Consider the following 23,238-nt stretch of genomic DNA (forward strand, 5'->3'; position numbering starts at 1 on the left):
AATAGCCTACACAAGTATTTTAAACAGAATTCCATTCGCCATGGAATCGTAAGTGAATCAAACTTATAATAATTCAAGAACTGTAATGCATTGATCCCACGAGCCAGAGAGAATCATGTGGAATTGCGTCAAAAACTTTAGACGGGGTGTTTTGGTATTTAGTGGATCCATTTCACCCGTGCTTTAGATTTGAAAGCTTGCATAGTCTCCGATGCAGAGCTTTTTCTGGTCATATGTGTCTGTTTAATCCGTCTTTTCCTCCAACCCTGCTACAGACAACTGTGGGAAGCGCGCGCGTATATGCCCACCGCTGATGCCATGTGGTCAAAGCAGCTGTGCGGCTGATAACCAATGACAGGCAGCAGAGACGCCGCGCGGAGCTGCAGGATGCGTCGCGTCGCGCTGATATTTAAACCATTCTCACATCGCGCATGCCAGAGATGCGAGCTCCAGCGATTTCTGCGCTGAGAACGGAAAGATGCTGCCTTCATGGATTCATGGATTAAGCTGGAGTTCAGGACACACCTGTAGATTTTTCACCTAGTTTTCTGCATAATGCCTTATCTGAGACAGTTCCTGGTTTTAGCGCTCTTCCTGGGCTCGTTTGGGGAGTGCCGGAATAAACACGCAACGAGAGAGAGGAGGTGGACAGGAGCTGTGGACACTCAGAAGCATGGGACGTAAGTGGAAATTCAACATTTGACGGCTAAACTTGGATTGACATCTCGTGCTGATGATGATGTGGACTAGCCTACACGTTGCTGGGCTGTTCATGATGAAAAAGTTGCTGATGCTCATGCTGATGATTGTTGTGGTAGTGGTGGAGATGCTGATGATGATGCATGTAGCAATAATCACATTGAAGATGATTAATGAACATGTCTGTCAACAAGCAGGCTACACAAAACATCTATTTCTATTGATTTAAGCTTCATGAGCAAAAGTGGAAGAAAACGTATTACTGCATTCTAAGATTTAGATTTTTACTTTTTTAAGGCAGTAATTCAACTTCAGGTTTTTAGTTGGCCAATGATATAAAATTTAATTGGGATATACAAAATTATATAAATGAACCCCAAAATGATTGTGTATGGGTGTAAATTTTTACTATACTTGTCAGTGACCTTTTCATCTGAAAATCCAGGTATGCCTCAATTAAGTTGTCACACAATCTAAATTATAATTAAAATTATTTTTTTTGTTAACCAAACAAGTTGTTTTAGGTTACAGATAATGTATCTGTGCTTTTTGATGAATATATGAATATTATGCATTTTAGGTTAAATGAAAACTTATGTAATGTATTTGAAACATTCAAAATTCATTGAAAGTGTCAGACTTTGCAACTTATTTCTAAAGAAAAACACTTCTGTTAATCGACCGAGTGGGCACAGTTATCGGCTGATGCTGCTGGTGCTCTCCAAATAGTCAAATATCATATGTCAGATATTTATCACTTCATCACTAATTACAAGCATTTGATGATAATGTTTCTGATTTATGTTATCAGAGATGACAATGTTGCACATAAGAACTGAGGTGATGGTGTGACCTCATCCATTTATGTCTTTTGCAGACTCATTTTTCCACCACCTTTATTAGCCTGATTTCTATATGACAGCAGGGTGCCATAAATGAGGCCAGGGGCCGGGGTGTAATTAACATGACCCAGACAGATGATGCCGGCACTGAACCGAAACGCGTATCAGTGGTGTGCTCGGACTGGTGCTTCTTACTCAGACAAACAGCCACGTGTCACAGGCACGTTTGGCCCATCTGCCGAGGACAGTACGCTGGCACAAAGCTGTCCTGACAAGCCGACATGGGTACAGCCTCATGGGTCTATGAAATTAAAACAAACAAGCAATCTTCAGAATTAACATGTTTTTAGAGTGCAAAAGCCTTCAAATTTGCATGAGCAAATCCAGCTGTATCACTGCAGACAGGGTGCCAGTCATGGCAAGCTGCCTTCTGTCTCATATTCTCTACAGGAAATAAATTACAAATGGCAAGTCGATGTGGGGAATGAGGCAGTTTACTACTCACTGGATTCTTTTGAGTCATTGTCAGTGATTATTATATCGCTACATAAAGATTTAATTATGCTCATTGCTTGACTGGAACAAGCACAGTTTATGAAATCCAGAGTTTGGGGCTCTTCTGAGCATCTTTCGATAAGATCTCCTGTAATTTGAAAAAGATCCGGCTGCAGCAGCAAGTTGGCCACTGCGTTAGCAGTTTGTTGATACAAGCGTTGTGCATGATCTTAATCCGTCATTACACTTTTGCAGCTGCATTTTCAGAAATTATGTAAATGTCATTGACTTTGAGGGTTCAGGCTGAATTTTTCATGTAACCTCTGCTCATTTCCACATAATAATAGTGCAAATTGTCCAAATCCATGATATAAGAGGCTGATCTGCGTGTTTGTGTGACTTTGAAACCTGCAGCTCCCTGGCAAAGAAGCCGCCAGATGTGACAAAATCACGGCGACTGAAAACAGAGCAGTTGTTGAAAGTGGACGATCATGACTTCACCATGAGGCCCGCATTTGCAGGTTAGTTCATCATTCTCCTGTGTTGCAAATGTGAACTGAATTCCCTTAATTTACTGTAAATGCCACAACTTCCATTAGGAGTCTATTTTAAAAACAAATCTTCAAAGACATGACCAGTATTCGTAAGTGTTTACAGTTTAGTGTCAACATCCTCCATGAGGATGAAGATTAGTCAAAAATAACTGAAGATTAGTCAAAAATAAGACAACTGTACTTGGAGCATGAGACTAAGAAAGTCGTGGTAAAGTGTTATTATAAATTCCATACTCAATTGTTTGCCTAAAAGCCACTCAAATATTTTTAGTTGCATTGTTTTAATCTTATGTACAGATTGCACATATTTACTATGCACAATTGGAGAACATTCAAGTCAGATATTTGACCAACAGGCATAAAATCTACATTGGCTCCCTCTTGGTGGGGTAAACAACTTCCCCATCAAGCCCTGCTGTAGAAAGACTGGGATTTCAGTTTAACTGGAGTGCATATGGTTTTGAGTATTGGAATTTTTGGTAGCACTTTATTTTATAGTGTATAACTTATTATATACTATAATAAGTGTATAACTTATTATAACTTATTATTTTATAGTATAGTATAATGTTGTTACATATGTTACATGTACTTACCATAGTAGCAACAGTAAATTATGCATAATTACATGCAACTAACCCTCATTCAAAACATAATCCTACCCTAACCCTATAGTAAGTACATGTAGTTGCTTAATATTACTCAGTATTTAAATATAGAATTACACTGTAACAATGACACCTTAAAATAAAGTGTAACCAATTTTTTTTATTTTCTCAATTTAGACTATTATTACTTGATATTAAGCCATTCTAGGTTACTATTATCAATAAGTACATTTGTGTTATTGATCATGTGACTCTTTGTACAGACAGTCAAATGTTTTTGCTTCCATTGAACCAAAAGATGCTCTTTGGATCATCTCAAACCATTCTGGAGAACATGATCAACCAGGTTTTACTTGTGGAGTTCATGCAGCTTGAGTGTTGCTCGTCATTAAAGCAAAAGGGGAAGAACTAAATGCCTCATGCTTAATTCATTCAAAATGTTCAGGGAAATTTTTGCCACGGTGCTAATATAATTGGTCCGTTATATTATTTCATGTTAAAGCCTAACTTCACCAATTTTCAACCTGTTTTTTATTGCTACAATGTCATGAACAATGTTTAGTTGTTCTCTGTATTACCTGGGCTGAGAAATTCAGGTTTATTTGACAGCGTTTCATGTCATCTGGCGGTGTTCAGATTATACTTCCTCATTCCTGTATCCCCGCCCAAAAACAGTCGGATCAGCAGAGGGTTATTAACAGAACAGTTTTTTTAAGGGTAGGTTTATCACTGAAAATTGTATCATACATTGTCTACTCTTTAAACAGCATTATGGTAAAAATGTAACACTATGGCAACATCTTTCGTACCTGTACGCAACAGCGTTTTGCTGGAACTGACAGAACGACAATTTCTTTCAGTTTTTCCCCTCCGTTTGGCCTAAAAACAGTGTGTTCATGGTCATCCAGTTTGAAATGCTAACTACAAAAATGGAGGATTTTCAAATTTCCCTTCACAGCATTCTCTCCATATTTTGATTCTTTGCAGCCATTAGCCACTGGATCCTTCATTGGCAACCGAAAGTAACTCGCTCCCGCTAAACGTTTGCTTTTTGAATTCTTGCACCCGGGAACTATACAAGTCGACACCATTATGACTAAAAGTTTGCTTAGCAGTACAGTATTTCCTACTAATACAAGGTGGTAGTTGACTCTGGTCAAGCGTATCCATAACAGACTGGTTGGAGTGGTCTTGGACGTAACATAACATGGCCAGTGCAATATGGGTGTTAAAGTTTTCCAAAGTTTTTTTTTTTTTTTTGCTTTACAAAGCAAAGCTAAGCTTTTTTAGCTTGGCAGATGGAGCTTTATACACTTTCCTCAAGGTTTTTTAATGAGATTGTCACTGTCACTTTTAGGAGCGTTAACAATCAATCAGATCACATAAAAACAGCTGGATGTGTGTGCAAATTGATCCTCTGGGAAGATGAGGTTTTTAAATATTAATAGTTTACCCAAAACTTTCATTATTTATTCACTCCCATTTTGTCTCATTAACCATATATTGTCATTTTCATGGAATTTCAGTGATAATCATAGTAACAACAAGACTTTCAAACTCCAAAAAGGATGAAAAGCACCATAAAGGTATTATGAAAGTAGTCCATGTTACTTGTATATCAAGTTTATATTATCTCTAGGCATATGATATAAACACATCCGGATTCAAAAATGGCATGTCATCGTCATGGTAAGCAAAACACCATTGTTTGTGTGAGTGTGTGTGCAAACAAACCTTCCATTTTTGATAGGCAAGAGTGTAAGATTATAAGGGAATAATTACTTCATATGGCTTCAAAAGAGTTTTATGGTTTTTATTTTTGGTGAGTTATTTTCGTTTTGCAGTTGCGTTTGACAGTCATGGCCACTATTAATTTTGTCACTAAAATGGTGAAAAGATGAAAAAAATTCCCCTTTTGTGATCCATGGACAAAAATAACAGCATAGGGGTTTTGAATGACAGGAGGGCGAGAAAATTCATGTCAGAATTTTCATTTTTGTATGATCTATTCCTTTAATGCTGACTCCTCTAGTCTACCACGGTTAGAATGGTATTAAAGGATGATATAAGGGGGAGCTCAAGACTTCTCTTTGTACGACACTTAAAAGTTTGAGCAGTAAAGGCTAAGGACTAATGAAAGTTCTCCTGCCAGTCCATACAGTCCCCCCTGTTCTTTTTTTAATGACGTGTTCCTATATAGGGCAAAGAAAAAGAAACACTCCAGTGTTTGATGCTGTTCCTCCTATGAATAGAGCATTCTAAAAAGTCACTCATTTGGATGCTCAGACTCGGCATACGTTTGGGAATTGCTCTTTGTTCAGCAGGGGGTCACAGCAAAGGGAATGAAAATAGCCCAAACATATTCACCCCCTCAGACGCATACACAGATCTGTCATCTCTGTCAGTGATGCATTGTTTTATCTGGTTGACGGTGAAAATCTTGGTTCTAGTTCAAAACATGATGTAATGAGTTCACAACTGTCATCGATTCATAGTATTGTAAATTTTCACACATGGGGGGGCATTGCATGCAAAACTGTGGACGATTGTAATCGCATTACAAAACACTAAATGGTCCAAAAAAGGAAGCTTTTTTTAAAGCACTGAACAGATTTTATTTCATTATTCATTTTTAAAGTATATTTATTTCAAAATAATTTTGCAATGAGCTTAAAGACAAAAGACTTTTTATAAAATCTGATTTTTGTCTGTTTTTAGTTTAGTTCAAGGTGATTAATATTTTTTAGCAAATGCCAAATATGTGAAAGGATAGTGTCAAAAGCATCCTTCAACAAGGAGCTAAAAGTCACCCATGAAAAGCCGAAGACCGAGGCAAAAAATGCCACTGAAAACACTGAGGTGGCACAATTTTTTTTCCCAAAATTGGAAGGAAATAAGGAATAATTTGTTGTGAAGGATGTTCAAAGCGGGTGCCATTTGACTGGATTTGCGAAAAATGCCTATACTACATTAGACAGCACTAAAACCAAAATAATTAGAAAGAAGATATTTAAGTGGTTATGAAAGGCCAAGTTACTAAATAAACAGGTTGGTTCAGAACAAGGGGTTATTTTTGCATTTAGATGTTACTCAAAATTATCTTGCTGTATCAAAAAGTGTTTGCATGGATTTGTTGAACCATTTCTTTTCACAGCTCTGTCAATATTCAGTATTTGTTTTAATCATCATGCACTTTTGAACCAGGAAAAATATTAAACAATGCTTTTTAGCATGCTTTTCACCGTCAAATTGCAGTATTCTACCTAAGCAATGATTAGTCAAAGGTAGCGCAGGGATAATGTGCCGTGTATACTGCATAAATGAGATTTACTTCAGAAGCAAAAGAGAATTGCTAATGCATGACTGCAGTCTAGTTTAAATCCAGAGACGGCTAACTGATGGTGCATAAAGCTTATGCCTAATCCTCCACAAGGGGAGTATCTCTTGATGTACACAAAAAACATATAGCACTCACTGTGTTTATGGGTCATTATAGGGCAGTATGTGTTTCTTGATGTGAAGGATTACACATATTAAGGATTTGTCTCATGTCGTATGACATGCATCCCTGTTTACTTCTGTTTGTAGATTTGCATATGTGCAGTGCTGCTTTCAATACTAATATTCTGGCCTGCTGGGCCAGCAGCATCCGAAAATCAGATACGAACCAAAATGAAAGATCAAAAGATATCAAGTAACCTCTCCATGCCAGGATGCCACGTCTTGAAGCCAGCAGCGTTTCTCATGTTATTCATGCTGCCAAAATTGGCTGGACTCTAACATTCGGCAAAAGGATCAGTCAGTTTTACAAGCTGCATGCAAAACTGTGGACGATTGTAATCACATTACATTTTGTTGCCCCTCTCTCTTTTCTCACTTTTTCTTTTTTTTTTTATTCGCCCGTTAAAGACATAAGCGATCCTCACTGATGGGTTCGTCCATCTGGAGGATCGCTCGATCTGCTATGGACTGAGGCTAGAGACGAGATTAATCTGGCTGCGGTTTGTACTGACCGGACCAATCCCCATGGATTAGCACATGCAACAATCCCAGCCTGTCCTGCCACGCAGACAGCTGGTTTAAAGACCGCCCACTCGCCAAACATCAACCAGCGATCACCAGCTCAGCGGCGTGGCCTCGGGAACTTTGAAAGAAAAGCACTATTATTAAAATCAACCCGAGACGGGGTGATTTCACCATTTTTGTAAAGGAGTAGGTCATAATCATTATGTCCTTTCAACTCTATTTGACTATTTCTTCTGTGGAACACAAATTTTTTTTAAGAGGATAAAAATCATATGGGTTTGGAATAACATGAGAGTTTGCAAATAATAAAAAAAAATGTTGAGGTTGTTGTTTGTTTTTGATGAACTATCCCTTAATGAACATTTTGTTGTAATGTCGCTCCAAATCAGTGTGACTTTCTCTCCTCTGTGGAACACAAAACGAAATATATTTAAGAGGACAGAAAGTCAAATGGGTTTCAATAAGACAAGAGTGTGTAAACAGTTACAAAAAAATAGGTTTTTTTTGGATGAAGTATCCCTTTAATTAACATTTTTGTTGTAATCATTATGTTGCTCCAAATACGTGTGCCTTTCTTTCTTCTGTGGAACAAAAAGAGATATTTGTAGAACTTTTAAGAGACTAGAAAGTCATTTGTCTTTGGAACAACATAAGAGTGTGTAAACAATGACAAAAAATGATTATTATTGTTAAAAAAAATTGTATGAACTATCTCTTTAATTAAAATTGTGTCGCTCCAAATCAGTGTGACTTTCTTTCTTCTGTGGAACACAAAATGAGATATATTTATGAATTTTAAGAGGACGAGAGAAAGGCACATGGGTTTTGAAAAACATGAGAGTGTGTAAATAATAATAGGGTTTTTTTTTTGGATGAACCAACCCTTTATTAAAATCTAGTTTATATAATGTTATTTGCATTTGTTTTTCATGGAACAAGCACAAATAACCACCTCCAAGTGGTAACTATAACTGAGAAATGGGACACTCAAGGTCATTCTAATGGTTTCAGACTCAAACTGACAGCAGGGTATTGATTAGTTTGGACAAATCGATTTTACCTAGGAGCTGTGTCCTTATTTAGGCTTATTTGTGTGAAATGAAAAGCCTTGATGGTACATGACAGGGAAATTGACAGGATGGAGTCCAGTGGGTATTGCTTGGCAATAGTTTACTCATGAGGATCTGGATTACATAAGAAAATTTGTAAAAGTCATCTCCACAGTTGGCCGTTACTTATCTACAGGGCTCAAATGCATTTTCTACAGCATATTAAGCAATGCTTGTGCATTTCATAAAGATTTTTTTTTTATGAGCGACACATTAAGTGACACATAATGGCAAGTTTCAGTCAGTGTCAGTATCATTTTAAGCATCCAAGTTTAATCCACCATTTACCATCTCCAGTAATCTCGTCGGATTACTACGACTAGGAGTGAAACACACTGGAAATCTCGTTTCGAATCTGTCTGACATTTGTGCATCATCCCCGTCCATATGTACCCTCCTGCCCATTTACCTAAATGTCTTACCTTCTGAGTGACAGATAGCCCTATTACACTAATCCTGGGAAAGAGCAAGGGTTTATGTTTGCTACAAAAGACCTTACAAGTGCAGCTCCATGTAGGATATGAAAGCTACAGTTCTGGTTGAAGGCCTGTCCTTTGAGAACTAGCGTTCCTTACAATCCGTCAGATGTCAAAGCAGCTGCTAAGCCTTTTGTGAACAGATCTGGTGGAAAGCAAACAGATTCAGATCTGGCTGTGAGGACACATTTAATGATGCTCACAGAAGTATTTGCGAACACCCTGCTAATTGCAACTGGTATGAAGCTGTCAGACTCCAGTAAACAATGAGTATTGTGAAAAATTAATGCATGGCATATGCAAAAGAGGTCATAAAGCAGTGGGATGGAGAAAATGGTGTAAATGAATTGACAAACAGAGTTGTATATGTTGTATAATTTTTTTTTTTTTTTTCAGGTCCTGCTATTCCAGTGGGAGTTGATGTACAAGTGGAAAGCTTGGACAGTATCTCAGAAGTAGACATGGTAGGTAATGTGCTGTTTTATGTAACATCCTCAACTCTTTGACTCTAAATTCTAGAATATATGAACACACATTAGGCGTGTTAAACAACACATTAAACAATTACATTTTAATTTAACAAAACAAGAAATAATTATTTGCATGAAAAAATAAGCGTGTTTTAAAAAAAATGTATTGTGACAAGCACATTTTCGCTTCAAATTATTGACATATGTCCAGACGTCTTTTGAGTTCCCTTTCAAAGTGGAACTGTGACACTACGTCATGGAGTTGACGCTATGGGGAACACCCTCACAGTGTCTGAACACGTGTACCAAACACGCCAATATATTGTCTGACGACAGTCTGTGACGTCATGAGCAGTGCACCCATGAGTATAAAAGGGCACCTGCGAGATCCATCATCAACTTTTTTTGTCTTCAGGAGCTGTTTGTTTGTATGCACGTGTAAGACCAGAATCTGTGGGAGCTGGATGCACTCATTGTAATGCATTGTAAGAGCTTTTGTTTTGCTCGAATCTCTTTGGAGGGATAGAATCTACCGTTTGCACGGAGCGCTTTCGGCTTTTGAGGGAGTTGAATGCACTCATTGTGATGCATTCGTGATAAGAGCTTTTATTCCTGCTTGATTCTCTCTCGAGGGATAGAATCTAGCGTTTGCACAGAGCGTGTTTAGCTCTTTAAGGAGTTGGATGCACTCATAGTGATGCATTTGCAGTAGAAGCTCTGTTTTTGCCCGATTTTCTTATAGTGATCAGAGTCCAGCTTTTGTACGGAGCGCATGCTCTCGAGGGAGCTGAATCCATTTACCGTAATGCTCTGTAATGCAACGTTGCAATTCACTGTGGCAAGCTCCGCCCATGTTTAACTCATTCTTGAGAGATGAGAGTTGAGCATCTGCACCTCGCGGTTCAGGTATCATGGCTGCCGAGGTGGAAGAGTGATCATTAGGATTGTAGGCGGAGCTTGGGGAGAAGAAATCAAGGCTTCTGATAGATCCATTCCTCTCAATCCCATTTGGTGAATTTGGAAGCTTGCTCTTAAAAGAGAGCAAAATCTTCTGATCTGATTGGAGATTTATTAAACACCATTGGTCTCATGTTGATTCAGGAAGCCGCTCTGCTGCCCCTTCCGACCTGACTGACTTATATTCCACCACCTCCGCTGCCCTGCATATAAGACTGTGAGCCTTTTATTTCTCCAAGATCACCACATTGAGGGGTCTACCATGTAGTGAATTATTGGAGGGACTGTAAGAGCATCAATATGAGAGTATGCCCCGGTTGATGAGTTGCTTGCGAGCTGTCTCTCCCTTGGTGCTGCGTCCTCTTGGAAGGTTGAAAGTCAAGAATTTGCACCTTGCGGTTCAAGCCCTGTGTTGCTGGAATAGCGCGGGAGCTTTGATCGTGGGGTTGCAGGTGGGTAGAGCCTGCCTCCTCTGCTTTACCATCTTGCGGCAAGGCATATGTGGTGGCTAAACAGGCCTGTGGGGCCCTGCCCACCATGGAATTCGCCTAGCAGTGAAAATAAAGAAAACTGAGGGTGATGTTCCTTCCTCACTGATTTTCGGTTGCACTCCCTCCATATTCTGGAGGTGTTGGCAGTAAACCCCTGAGGCAGCAGCTTACTGAAAGAGTGGCCACCGATAAGATAATGCAACCCCTTCACTCTTTAGCTGCTCTGCCGAGGTACAACCACTTTTCAGAATGCGTGAGAAGTGGATGAGTGGCGACACTGAAGGTTGCCTGTGATGCTGAAGTTAGGAAGTCAGTTAGCATTTTGATTGCTCCCTTTTAGGAAAGCTGCTCAAGTTAGGGTAGAGCAAGGTGGACAAAATTACGGTGGGTACTTACAGTTCTTCCTCTGCTTCGTTTACCTCAAGGGCCAATTACTGTGGGTTTTTGGCTCCTTGCTGTCTGTGTATGTGTTCTTACTCAAGGCAGTGGATAAGCTCCTCTCCTCCAGTTACATTGGGGTCTTTAAGTAGGGCTTAAGTCTGGGTAAATTGAAGTACTGGGCACACTGCATTATGCCTTGCTTTAATTTTCCCTCCTTCCCTGAATAGGAGTAAGGATTAGGCTTTCCCTTAGAGAGGCATCAGTAGGGAATAGTCTGAAGGACTAATTACTAAGGTTTTGAGCACTTAAGCCATGCTCCCTTTCTTGAGCTGCCATCAAGATAACCTTAGGGTAGAGCATGATGGATGGGATTGTGATAGATATTTACAAAATGTCTCAGTTTCGTTTATTCCCTCCCCAACTACGGTTGGGTCTTGAAGTAGGGCCTTTTGCTCCCCTATGGCTTGGTATTGTGCAGTGTCTCTAGTTGGTCCATGCTGGGAAAACCTGACAAGTAGAGGCAGTTTCCTAGTGGTTCCTGGAGAGGTTCTTTGCTCAAACAGGGTTGCGCGCTCTCCCCTATGTCTTTAGTAGAGGTTAATAAATAGAGTTTAAGGGGTTGAGCTACACTAGCAAGAGTTTTGGCATTTATTCTATGCTACTCTCATATTTGCATCCCTTGCAAAATGAGGGTTATATTCTCACCCTTATAGGTAGTGGTACCTGGAAGACCCTAGTTGATTTACTCCCTTTGATAAGCTACTCTTGGGGCCTTTTAGGTTTCTTTGCCTGCCCTGAAATTGAGCTTAGTGAGTGGCTCCCATAAGCATAGAGTCAATCTATTTTATGCCCACTATGGTTTGCATAGCCACTGCCTAGTAAGGCAGGCATCCCCTCAGCATGGCGGGGTGAGTATTGGTTCCCCATAGCGTCATCTCCATGACACGAATCAAAGTTCCACTCGAAAGGGAACATCTCTGAGAAGTGGAACGAGATGCTGCACCTCGTTACCTTGCATCGGTTTGCCTGAACGTCTCTTTCAGACAAAAGAGTTTTGATGAAATGTCTTGCAGATGCCCTCTTATATTCAGGATGAGGATGTTTCCCATAGCGTCAACTCCATGACGCTGCGTCTCATTCCCCTTCTCAGGGAACCAGGGTTACATGTAACCTAGATGTTTTTTTGCTTAGATTTAATTACTAAAAAAATGATTATATATATATATATATATATATATAAAATAGAGATGCTCTGATCAACCGGCCAGGGAACGGAATCGGACAATTTTCCACATGATCAGCCTGGACCGATGACCGGATGGTCAGTCTCACGTCTTTCCGATCCCGAGCCAGTCTGTTTTGTTTCTAGCGGCACAGGCAATAACGTCAACTGTGTGTTTTTTGCTCTTTTCTCTCCGACAGCGAAGTGACACACACCCGCCTCCTTTCACTCACTCGTCTCATTTACTCTGGTTAAATAGTACTTGTATTGCGCATAATTTTACTAATTCCCGCAGGTTTCTTGCTCACACCCAGTGTGCGCACCACTGATCTACAAAAGTGGAGCATGCTTCTCAGTCTCAAGGAACTTGTCGCAAGTACCAAAATGAGTGGCTTACTGCGCATCAATGGTCAAATTATGCTATCAACTGTCAAAAAAATTCCAATCGGTGCATCTCTAATATATAAAATTAAAAACAGTCATCATTACCATGATTTATAATTATCTTACAATTTAAATAGTATATAATCATATTTTCTTTATTTTAGAAAGTTTTTTCTAAATGTTCTTGAAAAAGTATATGAAAAAACTGGCTTTATGCTAAATTTTAAAAGGTAAGAGAATTATGAAATGTTCTTTGTAATGTTTTGTAAGATTCACCCTCAATTTCATAATTCTCTTGCCTTTTGCTCATTTATTACATGGCTGTTTTGCAGTTACTGTGTCCCACAAGGGTATTCCTAAAAAAGAGCTTCTGCGTCTCTGATGGCAGAAACTTTGATCATGAATCTTCTTTTTACTTCTGTTATAACAGAATATGACACCCATTCTGTCATTTCTTTCTCATGTTTTGGATTTCCCTCTTGGCAGAAGCCTTTGTGTGATGTAACAAAGAAACTTTGTGGTGCTTTTATTGACCATATATAATTACTGGCCGCTCCAAGTGTTTATGATTATGTAACCAAAAGATAGAATAGAGAAGGGATGATCTGCTTGGGTGATTTAAAGAGACATAGCCGCCATATGGAGGATCAAGAGGTACGTAGTTAGACGACAAAGAGAGACTTGTTAGGAGTGTTTACTGTATGTAAAATTGGCCATGTACTTGCTCTAGTGAAGTACAGTTGTCGTTTGTTGCTCCCAAAACTTTGCAATGTGTACATTGACATTATTTACCAAGAAAATAATTGAATCTCACATAAACTTCGAGAGCATGTCCAGATCATATTTCACCCCAAAATCAAAGAAATTAGAAACTACATGTTGCTTAGAAAATGAAACCAACTGTATTTAATGGTACATTAAGGTTTTTAGCATTGTGACATTAGTTTTTTGACATTTAATCACATCCCCTTCTTTCAATTCTCATTGTTTTAATGCAAATACAATCCCATTCTAATTAATATAATGCAGAAAAACAATGGTATTTTATGTCAGCATTTACTCCTCATGTTGTTGCAAACACAAATGACTTTCATTGTTCCTTAAATCTCAAAAGGAGAATTTCTGAATAATGTGGTCACTCTTTTGATTGCAATTACAAGGAATGGAACTTTCAAGCTTCAAAAAGACACAGAAGTACCATAAAAGTGATTCATATCATGCGCTATGCTCTTCAATCTTCAGAAGCCATACGATTTTGAAGACTTAGACTATTGCGCACAGGTTATATGAACCACTTTTATGGTACTTCTGTGTACCTTTTGAAGCTCTATTCCACATTCTTGAGACACGTACAGTCTCCAAATGTCTCATTTTGTGTTCCAAGGTAAAAAGAAAGTCAAAATGGTTTTGACTAGATGGTTTTGAAATGACAAATGATCCCTTTTTTTTTTTTTTCATCTTTTGAAAATCATATATTTTTCACCTCACTGTGAGAATTAGATTTTTGAAGTAAGATTTTTGAGGGAGATAATGTCCCAATTTGAAAAAATCTTAATGATCCTATAAAAAGGCTTTATTATAATAACACAAAATATAATATCTTATTTTTGTCTTATTATTTGTGTGTCAAATGTGAGAGGTTTTCATGAGATTAATCCAAATACTACCATTGAAAAATTTAAGGTTGGTAAGATTTTAAAAAATATTTTTGAAAAAAGTCTCTTATGCTCATCAAGACTGCATTTGATCAAAAATACAGTAAAAACGGTAAAAAATTGAATTTTCAGCATCATTACTCCAATCTTCAGTCTCATGATCCTTCAGAAATCATTCTGATATACTGCTCAGGAAACAATTCTTCGTGTATTTTTTTTTCACGATTCTTTGATGAATAGAAAGTTCAAAGTAACAGCATTTATTTGTGACATTGAAAATGTCACTTTTGATCAATTTAATATGTCCTTCCTGAATAAAAGTATTCATTTGTCAAAATACAAATACCAACCCCAAACTTTTAAAAGTTAATGTATCTCCTTTGTACATGTTCAAACAACAAGGATGATACAGCCTCCTGTAAAGATCGTTGTTGTGACTGAATCTTGTGAAAACTCCCACAATCTCTTTTCCTCCGTTTGTGTAGGACTTTACTATGACATTATACTTGAGGCACTACTGGAAGGATGAGCGCTTGTCCTTCGCCAGCACCACAAATAAAAGCATGACTTTCGACGGCCGCTTGGTGAAGAAGATCTGGGTTCCTGATGTCTTCTTCGTCCACTCTAAAAGATCTTTTATTCATGACACCACCACAGAAAATATCATGCTGAGAGTGTTCCCTGATGGTCACGTTCTCTACAGCCTGAGGTAAAAAAGCAGATTATCAACACTAGCATTTCTGACTTTTAAGTGTGTCATTATAATTCCAATTATTTGTAAGTTATGTATATATGTATAGAGTTTAAATGTATTTATGTAAATGTACGTATACATATTTATTATTCGTGTTTATTTTGTACAATGTAAGAAAAAGGTAATATTTTTTTCTCTGGGCGTAAGCATTTGCATATTGCTTTAGTGTTAAAATTAGAAAGATGCTTCTGGCCTGTGATGTTTTTGCCGTGTCTTTTGTGCTGCGAGTTAAAAATTAGGCCAAGCTACCTGCGTGCAGGCTATAATCAAGGTCTAGCGCTGAGTTCAAAGTCAAATTTCAGATACTGTTCTGGCTCCAGGGAAAGTGTCATTATTGATGGGCTTGGCCCAGATTATTTCCATTGTCCGACAAATGATTGACAGAGAACAGAGAGAAATACTGAGAGAAAAATTAGATGTCCTCAGTGCCAATTCAGTAAATGCCGCTAGTATGCCGTTCTTGACTAGCATTACTAAGCACATTTACATCACATTTACATTTTTATTCTTAGCAGAAGCTTTATTACTAGAGCCCAAGAATTTCTCTTTTTGTGGAACACTTAGTAGAATGTTCAAGATGGTCTTTTATAGGGCATTAAAACGATTAATCGTATCTAACTTAAAAGTTTGTTTACATAATATGTTTGTGTGTATATGTATGTATATATGAGAGTGTGTGTGTGTGTGTGTGTGTGTGTGTGTGTGTGTGTGTGTGTGTTTATGCACTGAAAAAAATGATTCGTTGAAATTAATAAAAAAAATTATCGTAAGTGGTTGCATTCAATTGATTTTATCTACATTTAAACAAATGCATTAAGTTGAACTAAAATTGAATCATTTTTTTCAGTGTGTATATATTACACACACTCATAGACATGCACACACACACACACACATATATATATATATATATATATATATATATATATATATATATATATATATATATATATATATACACACACACACATATATTATATAAACACAAACTTTTATGTTATATGCGATTAATCGCAATGAATCGGTTTTACAGCTCTATTCTTATACACTCGTATAGAAAAGAGCAGCTTAGACATTCTGCTGTACAACTCCTTTTGCGTTTCACAAATGCAAGAAAGTCAGGTCACACTATATATTGGGTGTCTTCAATTACTATGTACTTACATCAAAAAAATTGTTTACTATAGTGGACTTATTGTATTCATGTTGGATTGCAAAACACTTTTGCTTCTGTTGAGGTGAGATACTGGTAAGGTTAGAGACAGGTTTGGTGGTATGGTTAGGTTTAAGGGTTGGTTAAGGGATAGGTGTAGGGTCAACAGTGTAATTATGGATATAATTACAGATATTAATTAAATGTTATTATGTACAGGTATTTTTAATATATAAGTACAATGTAAAAACATGTATGGACACAATAAGTGTATTCTATCAAATTATTAATTTAAATCTTAGTACATAGTAGTTATAGTCAGATACTTGTACAGGTTTGTGCATGAGGGTGAGTATATGATGGCTGAATTTTCCATTTTTTAGTGAATTATCAATACAGGTTCCACTTCCCTTGTAACTGCAAATGAAAATTCCATGGATTTTGGGTTCGAAAACTGAAGTCTGTGAGAAATATGATGAAATATAAAGATCTAAGACGGTGTGTTTCTGTATTTTCATTCATGTTATACATGGTTCTTATGCCCAGGGTCACAGTTACAGCAGCCTGCAACATGGACTTCAGCCGTTTCCCGCTGGATACACAGACCTGCACTTTGGAGTTGGAGAGTTGTGAGTGAATCACTAATTTGTGTTATTTTTAGTGCGGCACATGCTCAATCCACTCTGCCAAGTTAGTTTTTCCTGAATTGGATCCTTTTTTTTTCTAGACGCCTACACGGATGAGGATCTGATGCTGTACTGGAAAAGTGGAGATGAGTCTTTGAGTATAGATGACAAAATCTCTCTCTCTCAGTTCCTCATACAGAAGTTTCACACTACCTCTCGGCTGGCTTTCTACAGCAGCACAGGTATCTGGGGATTATTTGTCAAGTTGAATTATTTCAAATAAATGTGGCCCCAAGATGGATTTGGACACTTAAGTCACACTTAAAAGTGTAGGAATGTTATTACATTAAATATCAAAGCAAGTGCATCTGCAAGCAAATTATGCAAGAGCTTTCCTCCGAACTAACTTCACTCTCTGTGCTGGGTTTACAGTGACATTTAACCAACTGGTGCCACTGGTTCATCAGATTGTGTTCAACAACCACAATGTGTCCTAATTCTGGACAATGTATTTTTTGTATTTTGTATTCAATGTATGTATTCAATGTATTTTCAATTATTTTTTATCATTTACAACCTAACAAACAAATTTTTGTGAAATATTTAGCTTAAAGTGTGCTTCGACTGTCTTGCTTTAAAATACACTATTGTTCAAAATCTTATTAAGATATAAATATTAATAATATTAATATTAAAAGATATGTAATATATATATATATATACAATATAGAGACATTAAAGACATTAATGATTTTGGAAAAGATTTCTATCTCAAATGAATGCTGTTCTTTTGAACTTTCTATTCATAAAAAATATTTTTAAAATATATATATATATTTAAATTAGAATTAGCATATTAGAATGATTTCTGAAGGATCATTGACACTGGAGACTGGAGTAATGATGCTGAAAATTCAGAAAGGATTAAATGATATTTTAAAATATATAAAAATAGAAAACAGTTATTTTAAATTGTAATAGTATTTCACAGTACTGTTCTTACTGTATTTTTGATCAAATAAATTCAGCCTTGGTGAGCATAAAGGCCCCAATATACTCATGGTGAAGTCCTTTTTGTTTGAAACACGTGACCATCAATATACTGTTAGCGAACATCCCAACGCCGCCCACACTGCTTAGAGCGGCATTTAGATGAATATTTAAGTATGTGTTGCACGCTTTCATTTTTTAATAACAAAATAAACACAACAAAAATGACAGCTGTGAGAAAACAGCAGTTAAGAAAGCATCTGATTATAGCTTTCCAATTCTGCACTCCAGTAAAGTCATGTTTTTATAGCGCTTTATACAATAGATTGTTTCAAAGCAAACAGCTTTACAGTTTTAAACATGAACAAACAATGTCAGTGTCTCTTTCAATTAGGACTACAACTTCAATTTCTACTATAAAGCAGCACTACAGTGTATCTGCGTTTTACTCGTGATGGACGTCTGCTCTGGATGGACTGAACAAAGGAAATTAACCGATAAGTTCTGTTAAAGAAGAGGGAGCCTCAGAGCACACCTACCTGTTATGTCATTACCATAATGCTAGTTCGAAGGTGTTTACTAGTCAGAGCAAACTTTTCCGCAAAGTTCGCTTTGGCAAGCTGTTTTGGAACTTCCAAAACGAACACCAAACGAACATTTTGGCCTGATAACGCGACAGCGGTAAAACTCTTTCTCTATTTAATTACTTTCTCTATTTAAAACTTTCTCTATTTATTTACCACTAGCGCATGCTGATGACGTTTTATTCTTGTATACTAAGTTGCATCGTAGCCTATGATTCAATAGGTGTCACCATCGTACGGTCTATATACATGTCGTACCCAAGTTTATTAGATCAGTGTGATTTGTAATGATCTTTTAGGATTGTCTGTAGCAGGCTTCTTCCAAAAACATGGAAAAATCTTACCAACCCAAAAACTTTTGAACAGAAGTGTAAATGTCACTTGTTTTAATATTTATTTTTTATTTAATCCAATGAAATTCGTTTTTAAGTGTGGCTGAAATGTTTTGGGGTTGCTGGGTTAATATTTGACTCGATCATCCATCTGCATTTTTATCTCTCTTTAGGATGGTACAACCGCCTGTACATAAACTTTACGCTTCGCCGCCACATCTTCTTCTTCCTGCTGCAGACTTATTTCCCTGCCACGCTTATGGTGATGTTGTCCTGGGTGTCGTTCTGGATTGATCGCAGGGCTGTTCCAGCCAGAGTTTCATTAGGTAAGATTATCACAAATCAGCATTTTGGCCTCGGGCGTCACTGCTGCTCCCTATGTCGTGTCACGCACCTGCAGATGTTAACAGGATGTGGTGATTTTATCCAGGTATCACCACGGTGCTCACCATGTCCACCATCATCACAGGGGTGAACGCCTCCATGCCCAGAGTCTCATACATCAAAGCTGTGGACATTTACCTGTGGGTCAGTTTTGTGTTTGTGTTCCTGTCCGTCTTGGAGTACGCGGCAGTCAACTACCTGACCACGGTCCAGGAGAGGAGAGAGCGGAAGCTCAGAAATCGAGCAGCTCAAGAGCAGGTAAAAAAATCTGAATTTATGAACATCTATTTTCAGTTATTAATGCATTGTTTTTTTAAAGAACCCATGACATGAAATACGTAGAGTGTTGTGGCTCTTAGTCTTTGTTTGTTAGTTTTGAGTGTAATCTATCTGTTAACACACACCTAAAAATAGACTGTTGTCACATGACCTTATCATATTGCATATTTCATTTGGTTCGTGGAGCTTTATCATCTCGGTTATTTGGATTATTTAAGTATGTTTATAAAATGTCTTCACCTTTAGCAATCCAATCAAATAATGAGTCTGGAAAGATTTTAAGAGCTGTTAAAAAACACGGCTGAAATGATTACAGGTTCATTCATCAAAATGGAAATGAAAGTCAAGAGCAATGCATTGTGGGATACAGTACAGAACACGGCATTCTCTTTTTATACTCTTGTTTTGCTCTGCCACTAATTTGGGTGCAAAATTGTTTATGGCAGTATGCAATAAACCTTATTCACAGCAGTGCCGTCTTTGATTTAATGGGACTCAGCGAGGTTGTGAGGGAAAGACATATAAGCTGTATTTCAGTAAGTTGTATTTAATGTGTTTTTGGGTTGTTCTGCTGACGAATCACTGCAAAAATATATTTCCAAGAAATTTCAGTAGACCAACATGAGCTGTGGAAAATTATAAGTGATCTAGGAGCTTTATACAGCGGATGTCACTGAAAACACGTTAAGTCTATTCCTCACAGCCTCGCTTTCATACGTCATGGCGCTGCTCTAAATAAGGTCTATTCCATAGCCACAACTCCTTTTTAGAATTGATATTTGAACTCTAGCGTACTACTTACTACACAATGGCTACTATTTTTTTTTTTAAGTATTAATTATGCAATATTTTCCAACTGTAATCCGCTACTTTGTTGTCATGACCATCTTGCACGTAATCATCTTAACTCTTGCTATTCCAATCAAATATCAAAACACAAAAGATTGTGTGGATATTACTTCCGACTTATCCATGAGTGGAAAGTCAACTCAATCGCATTGCATTGTGGGATATTGTATTTCATTCTGCACTTTTTAAAGGTATTTCTATGCATTCAGAAATATTGCCTGTGGTGAGCTGTATACTTACTGTATACTAACTACTTATGTTAAAAGGCTATTGGCTATTTTTTAAGAGGCCCTTCTTTATAGTGGCCTTGATTTATTAATGCCAACTGATATTGTGCCCTTGTTAATGATCTCTTCTTCGCTCTCTTTGTTTTCTGTTCTCCCTGGGTGCCCAACTCAACGTGTTCCAGTCATTGCCATGCACCTGCGGTATGTCCCACACCAGGACCATGATGTTGGATGGGACCTACAGTGAGGCTGACGCCAACAGCTTGGCTGGCTACACAGAGGCTCCCATGGTTCACGAAGAATTGGTGCCGGAGAAACAGGAACATATGGTGGTTCACCTGTCAATGAGCAGCGAGTCCACCGCCACTAAGAAAAAGGGCATCCGCGCCTTCCGCATTATGCAGAACACGCATGCCATTGACAAGTACTCCCGCATGATCTTCCCGGGAGCCTATATAGTTTTCAACCTTATTTACTGGTCGGTGTACTGCTGATCGTTCTCCAGCTACATCCATCTTACACTCTTTTAGACTTTTGGAGGTTTACACAACCATCCTTCTGACTTTTTGATGCACATCAAACATTGGCTCATGCGATACCAAACTGCAGTTACCTTTGTCACTTTCATACGCAAAAAGACTGGCGAAATGCAGAGAGAAATATGGTTGAGTGCTTCATATAGGCCTTTTCAGGTTTATGACAAATTAACTGTAAAACATTTATCAGACTTTTGTACGGGCTTGTGTTTTCTCTTCATGTTTGCGTCATTGGTCTATTAATGTTATGGTATGGACAGAGCAAGAAAGTATTTTTTTAGCTACTCTTAGCTAAATGTGTACTAATTAATTGTTTCCACTTTTACTTTTTATACCTAAAAAATAATAATAGTGCTTTTAACAGATATGTTGAAAGGTTAGTCAAGAGATCCAGTCATATCATTGGCATAGAAAAATCCGTTTTTTTTCTACATAAGGTGGGTTGCACCCTCATGGGAGCCGCCATGTTTAGATCACATGACCATCTGTTTTGTGCAATTTGAGCAATTTAATACGTTTATATATATATAGACTTCAGATGCAATCTGAAATTTTCTTTTAAAATGAGCATTTTTATCAAGCTCGTATATTTAGGTTCAGTAATTTCACTTTAATGACAATGAATAGGTCATTTTCATTGCCATTAAAGTAAAATAACTGAACATAAACATACAAGCTTGATAAAAATGATCATTTTAGAAGAACATTTCAGATGGCACTTTCAGAAGTCTTCATATATTTATTTATGTAGCAAAGATTTATACATGATTTTTACAGTGCTCAAGGTGCTTTACAAAAATAATCAAAAAGGCCATATAAAACAAACCAAATACAATATAAAGATACAACTCAACAAAAATGTTGTCATCAAACAAACAAAAAATACAAAAAGGAACAGAACAACTGCTCCGATGTAAAGTGGCAGTGATTAATAAATAAAATGTAATGAATTAACACTAACTTAAAATTATTTAGTAAACCTTTTAGTCTATTTATTTGCGTATCTGCACAATGTCCAGTTTTATTTCATTTAGGCAAGGCCGTTTGTTTATGCTAGCAATCACTCATGTTAATATATAGTAATTACCAGTAACGAGAAAGAATCCTTTCAGTTTGAGGTTTGTTTGGATGTGTGTGTTATGTGGAGTGAGTGTGTATTTGATACCATTATATTTTTCATGCAAAATAAATCGGTATGTCTTTACTGTGGTTCATCTGTATGCATGTTAGTATTATTTATTATACTTATATTTTATATCAGTTATACTCCAACCTGAACTTGCCATGATACCTTACAAGAGCTGAGTGCAAAGCTTGTTCATGGAGGCAGTCAGGGCAGGCTAAAGGTTAGTTTGTGATGAAATGGTCTTGAATACAACTTGAAACTGCCTTATGTGCAACGTTAAACACTGAAGGTGATGGTTCATTTTGGTGGGACAATTTTAGTGCACATTAGTACACATACAGGCATCACATGCCAAATTTTCAAAACACCTGTTGCTGTAAATGAAAATGCTGTGAACTACGTATATGTGCTTGAAGTTTGTATTTATATTTGAAGGTATAACCAAATCATTGAATCTATGAAGACAGCTCCACTCCATAAGATGTTTCTGTAATTGTTGAAAAGTTAAGAATGTAATATGTGTTGACCAGAAAAAAGGTGCAATGTAAAAATATATATATGTATAGATCTAAACGTATTTTGTATTTTTTAAAATGTATAAAGGTGAAGGTTATTGTTAGTTATGTTGCATTACATTATCACTCAGTACCCCTGAAATCACCTGTCCACCTGTCCTACTGTGTCCTGACAGAAGGCAGAATTTATTTATTTTTTAAATAAGGTTTCACAGCTGAGTCCCTGCTTTTTGTCAACACCATGAGATGTTTATGAAAGCATATACAAATGTGATATTAAAGTCAGCCTGTATCCTGAATGTCCTTTTTATTTGAGTTCAATGATGTCAAATGGCTCTGGTGAGATTCATAGTGTATTTATTTTTTTGTCATTTTAAGCAGAGCTGTGTTTTTCTAGTAATATTATACAAAAACCTTATTTTATTCATAAAAAAAAAAAAAACTGCTATTCTAATAACACGTTTGAGGGAATAAACTGTGGAATTTATAGATTTGCCTCATTGGGTCCATTAAA

At 37.2% G+C, this 23,238-nt stretch overlaps 1 protein-coding gene across 1 annotated transcript; it reads left to right on the forward strand.

Annotated features, from left to right (window-relative positions):
• The first annotated feature begins 271 nt into the window (after positions 1-271).
• Positions 272-23,021, forward strand: gabrr2a (gamma-aminobutyric acid type A receptor subunit rho2a). Its single transcript, XM_079852715.1, has 9 exons — positions 272-680; positions 2,451-2,557; positions 9,206-9,273; positions 14,855-15,078; positions 16,823-16,905; positions 17,004-17,144; positions 18,982-19,134; positions 19,239-19,450; positions 20,730-23,021. Exons 1-9 carry the CDS (start codon positions 556-558, stop codon positions 21,039-21,041), a joined length of 1,425 nt encoding a protein of 474 aa, XP_079708841.1. The 5' UTR covers positions 272-555; the 3' UTR covers positions 21,042-23,021.
• Positions 23,022-23,238: the final 217 nt, after the last annotated feature.

The sequence above is a fragment of the Squalius cephalus genome (genome assembly GCF_949319135.1).
Source record: "Squalius cephalus genome assembly, chromosome: 20".
Taxonomy (NCBI): domain Eukaryota; kingdom Metazoa; phylum Chordata; class Actinopteri; order Cypriniformes; family Leuciscidae; genus Squalius; species Squalius cephalus.

Bases quoted from the DNA above. Each gene is read 5' to 3' on its own strand.
- gabrr2a (XM_079852715.1), top strand. From the start codon at position 556: ATGCCTTATCTGAGACAGTTCCTGGTTTTAGCGCTCTTCCTGGGCTCG. The intron at 9,274-14,854 runs GTAGGTAATGTG...CCGTTTGTGTAG, and splicing joins GTATCTCAGAAGTAGACATG to GACTTTACTATGACATTATA. The intron at 16,906-17,003 runs GTGAGTGAATCA...TTTTTTTTCTAG, and splicing joins CACTTTGGAGTTGGAGAGTT to ACGCCTACACGGATGAGGAT.